At 29.4% G+C, this 8974-nt stretch overlaps 2 protein-coding genes across 3 annotated transcripts; one reads left to right on the forward strand and one right to left on the reverse strand.

The window, feature by feature from the left end:
- Positions 1-1103: 1103 nt before the first annotated feature.
- On the reverse strand, positions 1104-3954 carry LOC108334351 (FCS-Like Zinc finger 10). 2 transcript variants are annotated; one of them, XM_017570140.2, is made up of 3 exons: positions 3686-3954; positions 1623-2738; positions 1104-1536 (listed from the first exon to the last, which is right to left on the reverse strand). In XM_017570140.2, the coding sequence occupies exons 2-3, from the start codon at positions 2681-2683 to the stop codon at positions 1386-1388; spliced, it is 1212 nt and encodes a 403-aa protein (XP_017425629.1). In that variant the 5' UTR covers positions 2684-2738; positions 3686-3954; the 3' UTR covers positions 1104-1385. The 2 variants fall into 2 exon arrangements, with proteins under 2 accessions (XP_017425629.1, XP_017425627.1); XM_017570138.2 differs by having other exon boundaries at positions 1623-2757.
- Positions 3955-6878: 2924 nt separating this feature from the next.
- Positions 6879-8744, forward strand: LOC108333178 (trihelix transcription factor ENAP1). Its single transcript, XM_017568544.2, has one exon. It carries the CDS (start codon positions 7355-7357, stop codon positions 8516-8518), a length of 1164 nt encoding a protein of 387 aa, XP_017424033.1. The 5' UTR covers positions 6879-7354; the 3' UTR covers positions 8519-8744.
- Positions 8745-8974: the final 230 nt, after the last annotated feature.

The following is an 8974-nucleotide window of genomic DNA, read 5'->3' on the forward strand; positions in this document are numbered from 1 at the left end:
ATAGCTTCTTAATATTTCTTTAAAAATCCATTTATGGCAAATATTTGCAATAAGGAGGAAGATCCGTTGATGATCAAATTTTATTTTAATTGAAAGAATTTATTTCATTATTAATAGTTCTTTTTTAGAAAGAGGCAACAATACATCTCAAGATTTAGCAACATTTTCAAGTAAAAAGGAACAAAATCTAAGACCAAAACTTGTAGCCTTTTTTCTATCTTATTACTCCTTCTAGGTTACTTTTATTAGTATTATTATTAAACGGTACAATATTTTCAAGAAAACATCAATAAATTCTATAATAGAGCATCACAAACAATATATTTTAAAGGAAAATACTTTCAAGAAAACAACTTCTCAAAATTTCAAAAAGAAGTGTTAAAAATTTCAAACGTTTTTTAATTAATAACCAAAGATCTATAAATAATACTATGAAAAAAAAACCGATAAAAACAATCAATAGTTTTGGAGCCTATTTTCCTTATAGAAAAGAAGTCGTCCAAACCATTTAAATATCAAAACATTTTTAAAAAAAGTATAAAAAATAATGAGAGCTAGTAATATTATTTTAGAAAAATATATATGTATGTTTTCCCCCCCCCCCCCCCCCCCCCTTAAAATCTAATATTTATTTATAATAAGGCATAAAACCATACCTTAATCTTTCCCACACTCTATATTAGAAGGTAACCGATCCTATATAATAGGAAAAGGGCTGTTGGTTTAAAAATAAAAATGATTTCAAATAATGTATTAAAAAAGAAAATAATTACCAAAGAGTAACATTTATTGAAAAATCATTTAGAACTTTAGGTAACAAAAATAATCAATGAAAAAATGATTCTGCATCCGAATACTTTAATAGATATTTAAACAATTACAATTTCAGATATTAAAAGATTCATTTATTAAGATATTATATTTCATGTATATCATTATGTATCCGTCATGGGTTCTAATGCAGAACTTGATCTTCAAATTTATCTGATCAAACAATGAAAGGCAAACTAGACTAGTTAAAAGAAATCTCAATAACACAAGGTAATATGATTATGTTTAACTTTTAAGCAAAGGTAGAACTGTAGAAGGTAATGATAAAGAAGTAAAAAAATTGATGAGAAGCAGGGCCTGCTGTGGCCTCTTTCATCAACTCATCATCCACTGAACATTACAATGCATACACATCATGTTCAAGAGTTACCAGAATGAAGAAAACTCTGCCTTTCCTAGAAATAACTCACTGAACCATGAAATATGGTTCTTGAACACCACCACACTATAATTTGCATTGCAACCATGCATAGCACAAACAAATCCACATAGGTAGATATGTTTTGTATATAAAAATCAAAATTATTCAGTGTCTCTCATGAAAGTAAAGAGTGTTATTTGGACAAAAGCAGACCCGTGAGGAAGAGATCATGGTGGCTTGAGCCAGGAGAACTCTCTGCCGAGTCAGTCCCAGCTTTCTCCAATTCCTCCCTTACCAAAATTTCCTCTGATCCACACTCAAAACTGCAAAATGCTTTCCCACCCCTGCAAGATATACAGATAATATATTACAACTATTGCTTCTGTCTGGATTGAAGTAGTAGTAGCATAGTGAGATGTTTGAGACAAACCTGTATCTGTAGATTTCTTCCTCCCTCACTAATTTCTTATTACATGAGTAACAAAAGCTGAAAACATTGTCAGAATGGTAAGGGGATGATCCTTCTGAAAATGTAGGAACTTGAGAAGCTCTGAAAGCAGGTTCTTCCTTCATGCTGAACTCAGTGAAGTCATTGTTGTCACATTCCAAAACGCAGTCACCAAAAATATGTGTTCTCTTAGGGTTTGGACCATGAGAAATTATACAGGTATAATCCTCAGAAAGCTCTATCTCTCTTGCAGAGAGCGAGCCTAGACACCCTTTACTAAAATCAATGGATATTGGAAGAGAATTTGATTTAATATTCGAAGACTTATCTACCTGTGAGTTTCTGCTTGTCACAGAAGGCAAACTGGTTAATGTAGATTCATTCATTCCCAAATTGGAGTTTTCATTTCTGTTGATTAATGATGAAGGCCTAAAGGAACCAGGCACAGAAATCATGGTTCCATAGAAAGCTTTAGATTCCCAGTTGTCCATTTTCTTTCCAGAGACATTGTCAAAGTCTTGCAGTTCAGATTTGGGAGTTTTGGTTTCAGAAGGAAGTGAAATTACATAGTTTTTGGGCAAGGATTTAGATTTCAAATAAGGTGCAAAGAATTCATGGTTGTTTGAAAATTTAAGGATGCCAGTTTTCACCTGTGGTCCAAAAATGATACTTTTCCTCTGAAATTTACCAAGGATGTCATTGTTATGTTTGGTTTCATTAATCATGGAACTTATGATGCCAAGGCCTACTTTACTGTCATCAAACTGTTTCTTATGACCAGTTTGAAATGATGGTCTACAAGACTTGATACTAAAAGGGCTGCTAAGATTTGAGAAGAGTCTGCAGTCAAGAGGAGATGTAGGGCTCCAAACAGATTCAGAATCTGGCAACCCTTTAGCACCAAACCCCAACCTAGAACCAAAGGTATTGAAATTTGAGAAACTCATTTGTCTTAATGCATCACATGGTAAAGAGAAATTGGAAGAAGAATCAGCCATGAGATTAAAAGTCTTCCAAATATGAGCCTTTCCCTTCTTCCGCATTATCCTAGTAGTAGTACCCCATTCCTCTCAAAAGGAAGAAACCATCATTTCCTTTCTGCATCAAATTCAAAAAGCTAAAGAAACAGCAATGTATCAATTCCCAGACAACAGGAATCACGACCAAAGTTCACAACAACTCATCGCATACAAAAATTGCTAGTTTATTTAGCCATTCAAAGAACTTTTTCAGAGTACGGAGATAGATATTATCAGAGGAATGGAACTTTCAAATTTTGACACAGATTAGGAGTATAGTTCGTACAAAATATTAGTAAGTGGCTAAAAAGATAGCCACAAAAAGAAAAGAAATCCTCAAACAGTTGATATCAAGGTGAGTAGTCATTTCCATTCCAAATAAACGTGAAATTTGCTGCAGAAAGAGCGAAATGAGAATCGAAATTTCCTGAAGTGGTAAATTTTGAATGGCAATCTGCCGAGAATTTTAGCAACTTATCAAATAAAAGCTTCTCCAACAACATTCTCGATAACATAACACTTCGAAACAAATTAGGAACAAACAAATTAATGAACAACATTGATGATCGGATTTAGAAAATTGAAAAAAACTGTAACTTATACAATTTGGAAGTTGCGAGCCAAGAAAACAAGTCAGATACGCAGATGATACCTCATACAAACACATTAAAGTACAACTGATAAGAAGACAATAAAATATCTAGCTTGTGATTGCACAAGATCACTATTTTTCTTTTTAAAAGGAAAAAAGTTCATCAAACGCTCAGAAATCAACAGTTAATAAGTTTATACAGAATCTGATTATCTCCCACGGCAAAGTCTAATCGAGCAATCCGCAAAAGCACGAAAAGGGTATCTGATTATTATAAAAACAAAAACAAAAACAAAAAATCATAAAGAACCTCTAAACATTGTTTAATGAACTCCGAAACCACTAAACATTTTAGAAACAAGAAGAAAAAAAATCCCAGAGTGCATCGATTGGTGAGAAATGAAAGCAAAGAAATTTACCGTAAAGAAACCTACTTTTATTTAATCTGAGGGAAACCCAAATGCTGAAACCTGTAGAGATGAACATCAGCGGCAAAGATCAAACGTTTTGTTTACACTTACGTAACCCTCTTCACATTCTTCTCTTTACACTTGATAATTTTTTATTTTTTTTTTTAGTTTTCACCGTCTTCTTCCACCTGCATCTTCATGCATCAAAGTCAGAGAGACAGTGAACTCACTGAGTCTTCCGATGTACGACACTCTCTCTCTCTTTCTCTTTCTCTTTCTCTTCTCACTCTCATCATTGAGAGCTACAATACAAAATACAAAAAAATACACAAATACGTATTATCCCTGTACCGAGTATTGTATAAAATATATACACTGTCATTTTATTTTCTATATTTTATCTTTGTTTGTAATTCTTTTAAATTTTAATTATACGATATCCTTTAACTAGCTGTATGTTAAAAAAAATCAAATAACCTGTTTAAATAGTGCTACTAATATTGTAATATAAAATAATCAAGTAATATATTTAAAGTAAACTAAGATCTATAAAATAAAATATATAACATCAATCTATTTGGATAAAAATTATTAATTTCAAACCTCTGAAAAATAAATAATACTTTAAAAACTTAAAACTAAAATTCACATAAATTGTAAATATTAAAAACAACAAAAATAAATTTTACGAACAAAAAATAAAAATATATAAATATAAAATCAAAACTTGCCTGTTCTACTTAAAGTAAAAACATATCTAACGTATATTTATATAAATTTCCCTTGTAAGTATTTATTATATAATTAAAACTATCACAGCTGTTTCTTCTTTCGTTCCAGATGACTATTAAAATTGTTAGTGAAGAAGTTGGACTCTAACATTATGTACACCTAAATTTCAGATTTTAATATTTAATATAATTTTATATTCGCAAAAATAATTTAGCTTTAATAATTAATCTAAAATAATTTCATATTTAGTTATATAATATAACTAACATAATCTTATTATAACTTAGAATTAAATATATTTTTAACCTATCAACATAACATCAAATTAAAATTAGTTTTTTTTTTTCAAATTTTGACGTATTTTCATATTAAACTTTGATGTGTTAAACAATTAAATTAATATTTAAAATATTTAAAATACCATTTAACATGTAAAAAATTGATTGGATTAAAAAAGTTATACTCATTAAGCTTTTCTTTAAAGTTTAGGACAAAAGATTAACAAAAGTGTGAAAGATAAACGAATTCAATTTTTTTATCTCACTCAACATTTAAAAATTAAAAACATATTTAATCTTAAAAATAAATTTCATTATTCACACTAAATGAAAATTTAAAATATATACTTTTAATAATAAAATTTAACATATACGAAAAATGGTATGAAATATTATGATTTATTTACTAAATTAAATATATATTTCTTAAATTTTAAATAAAAATTGTATTTTATTTTTATCATAAATATTATATCAATTTTATCCATAAACTTTACAAATAAATGAATGTCGTCCACAACTATAATGATAATTTTCTTTATTATTGTAAAAATAGAAATGTGATTCTTACTTGTCTTTCATTTATATATTTTTGTGTCTTTATTGTTCAATAATTATAATAGAAGACAACGTGGTAAAATATTTTAAATTATACATTCATTCATAAAGATTGAAAATACAATTATATAAAATTTTTGACAAAACAAAACATTATTCTCAATCTAAAATTTAGAAACTGAAAACAGAATTAATAATATATATATATATATATATATATATATATATATATATAATTATAATAAGGATAAATCTCTTTTTTTTTACATAATGTAAAATGAGTTGAAAATTTAGTATTTATTTACAATAAGTTTTTTTTTAAGTAAGTTTGTCGATTAGTCATACTCCTTTTTTATTTAAAAATAAAAATCTAAATAATTTTTAATTGTTAATATTTTTTATCAATAAGATAAAAATTACTATTATGGAAATAGATTGCATATATTAATCTAGAAGGTAAATATCGTGAAACTAAAAGAAAATACTTCAAATACTTATACACATTACTTGTAAGTATATAAGAAAAGTACTTGCTTTATATCAATACGAATTCCTGATTGTTTGCAATATACACACAAAAAGAGAAAAAATTGAAAATGAAACAACCACAATGTATAATCGATTATATTAAAAGAGATAAATAATTTGATTATAAATATTTCAATAATACTTTTATACGTAACATATAACATAATTTTAATACAATTGTTTATATCACAAATATTTCACCAATATTCATATCTTTAATTTTAATAATAATAATAATAATAGTAAATAATATATCCAAATAATATTATCAATAGTGTTTTCTTTTTCTTTTTCACTCTTTTTTATTTAATCAAAGTAATTTTACCTTATCCAATTTTTACTTTTTTCCTTTTATCTTTCTTTACTTTTTGTTTTATTCCTTCTCTTCTTATTCTCTGTCAAAAAACCAAAACATTACTATGCAGTTCCTCCCCGATTCAATGTTTGGATGAGACAAATGAAATATATTACTAAATGTAAAATTTAATTTTACTCATAAATTTAAAAAATTTTAAAAAATAAAATGAGCAACGAAAATTTAAAAAATATGGATTATTTGAAAAAATATCGAAAAATGATTTTAACGTGATAATGTGGTGTGATGAAAATTTCAAAATCACATGCTCAGAAAATACTGCAATTAATTGGTTTTAATTTAATTTTGAAAATAAAAAGACAACAGCGCGAAATTGGTTTGAATGATAAGTAAAATACATTTCAATTGTAGAATATTGATTTGAAAAGGATTTAAAATTTAGATTAACAGCACTAAGATTAAAATAAAAAAAATGAAATAATGCTTTAATAAAAAATAAGAGAAAAGAAAGGCGACATTTTTCACATTTTATTTCTGTCAAATATTATTAGCTATGACCCTTTATATATATTTATTAAATACACAAATATTGGAAAGCTAATTTCATCATTTATATTTTTAATATTATTTTGATAATTACTTTATTTTAATAATAAAAAATATTTTTATTTATTTTACTGTTTTTAAAATAAAACACTTTTAATTTTAAATTTTGAATGAAGTCATGTACGAAGCATGACGTGTTGGAAACTGAATCGAGATTTTTGGTTTACAATGCGTCAAAATGTGATAGAAAAATAATACAAACTAAAATTAAATATAAAATGAATGTATTAACCAGGGCACGCACCCGGCTCACGTTAGCAAAGAGCACCTTCTATCTCTGTGGAACTTGTGATGGTGCTTTGTCAATTGACAGTTTCTTTTCTTTCAGTCTGTTTGCAATTTCACACTTTTCATTTCCCTGAAATTTCGTTCTCTCAGGTATGAAACACCGATCACAATCTTCTCATGTTTGATGCTATTGCTTTTATCTCATGAAATTCAACGAGAATTGGATGCACATCTGCTTCAATTATTTTTCCTAAATTCTGTTTATTCCACACATACATGGAAGAAAGATAATTGTGAATAAATTCAGGGTCATGCAATTCATTTTAATTGGAATAGGATATTACACTGTACTCAAAGAGGGGTTGTTGAATGGTTGGTTGAGGGAGATAGAGAGAGAGATAGTTGTAGTTTTGTAGCTTTAGTTTCCTACCAAAATTCTGTTTCTGAATGGATGGCATTGAGGATGATGCGAGCTATCACCCTAACCCATATCGCATCATCAGTCACCAACGAGGTTATGGTTATCAGAATTCTCCATATTCCCTCCCTGTTAATACTGAATATGCCCATCATCATGATGAAGATGAAGAACAAGAACAGTTAGAAGGAGATGATGAGGTTGATCAAAGTAACAGCCTTCAGCTTCCCCAAAAGGATGGGGATGAAGAAAATGGCATAGATGGGGTTGGTGATGAAAACGATGATGAGGAAGAGGAGGTAGAGGATGATAAGCAGATTGGTTATTATGCCATTAAGAGTGAAGATGATTTGGAGTGGCCTCCAAAGAAGCAAAAGCTGAAGAGTTTGATTTCAACCTATGAACTTGCTTCTCGTGTGCCAGCGCCATCAGCTGCAGCTCCAGTTCCTTCTGCTCCCAAACCATCTTCTGGGGGTAGGAATTCACTTACTGACTGGACTGAGCATGAGACGTTTGTTCTGCTCGATGCATGGGGTGATACGTTTCTTCAACTTGGAAGGAAGAGTCTTCGATGTGAGGAATGGCAGCAAGTATCGAAAATGGTAGCACAAGTTTCAAAAATTGAAAGGACGGATACTCAGTGTAGAAACCGCCTTGACACACTGAAGAAAAAATACAAGAAGGAGAAGGCTAAATTTCAAGAGAGTGATGGTGGAGATTGCAAATGGGTTTATTTTAAAAGAATGGATGAGCTAATGAGTTCACCCCCTCAACAAGTTGGTATCTCTTGTGGTTTGGACTCGGGAGATTATGTTTTTATGAACCGTGGAGTTTATTTGAATCAAGCTAATGGGTTGGATGAATTGAGGGATAGTCCTGAGAATGTGGAATCTACCGGTGAAGAAGGTTCAGATGGACTTCAACTTCAAGCAAAGAAAAGGAAAGGAAGGAGCAGTGGCGAAGCTTCTTCCTTCAGGTTGCTTGCTGATTCCATACAGAAATTCAGTAGGATATATGAAAAGATAGAAAATAATAAAAGGCAGCAGATGATGGAACTGGAAAAAATGAGAATGGATTTCCATAAGGAATTGGAAACACAGAAGAGGCAGATATTAGGGAATTTGCAGAGTGAGATTTCAAAACTAGAGCAGAGAAATGATGAGAACGAAGATTCTGCTGAGAATGGTATGTGAAATATTATGCATTATAGTTGTCATTGCTGTGTAAGATATCATATTTGAAGCATTTTGACCCTTCTTTCCAGCAATACTGCATTGTACTACAATTAGAACCGGATGGCCCAACCATGACATTGTATCCATATTCAAAACTGTACTCAATGCCTGTCTGGTCTATTTCTTAACTTTTACATTTTTCAAATTCATGAATAATATTCGATGATATGAATTACCTACTAAACGAGTTGGCATTTTTTATTTATAGGTTTACCTCACATTAAAGAAAACATAGATTGTTCATGTATGATTATTTAACATGTTATCAATTACAGTTTATTCTGTATCAAATCTTGTAGAAGATATCGACAAATAGATTCGTTTCCAACTTTATTCCCAAGTTTAGATGAATAATGTTTCTGCAGTTTTATAATCCATGTGGTTTTCATGTCAAACCCTCAATCCATCACTGTA

This window comes from Vigna angularis, chromosome 11 (genome assembly GCF_016808095.1).
Source record: "Vigna angularis cultivar LongXiaoDou No.4 chromosome 11, ASM1680809v1, whole genome shotgun sequence".
In the NCBI taxonomy this organism is placed as follows: domain Eukaryota; kingdom Viridiplantae; phylum Streptophyta; class Magnoliopsida; order Fabales; family Fabaceae; genus Vigna; species Vigna angularis.

What these genes read in the sequence shown, in the direction of transcription:
- LOC108334351 (XM_017570140.2), bottom strand. Translation starts at nt 2,683, where the DNA reads ATGCGGAAGAAGGGAAAGGCTCATATTTGGAAGACTTTTAATCTCATG. An exon ending in GAAGAAATCTACAGATACAG is followed by an intron (nt 1,537 to 1,622) that starts GTTTGTCTCAAA and finishes TATATCTTGCAG; the next exon opens with GGGTGGGAAAGCATTTTGCA.
- LOC108333178 (XM_017568544.2), top strand. Translation starts at nt 7,355, where the DNA reads ATGGATGGCATTGAGGATGATGCGAGCTATCACCCTAACCCATATCGC.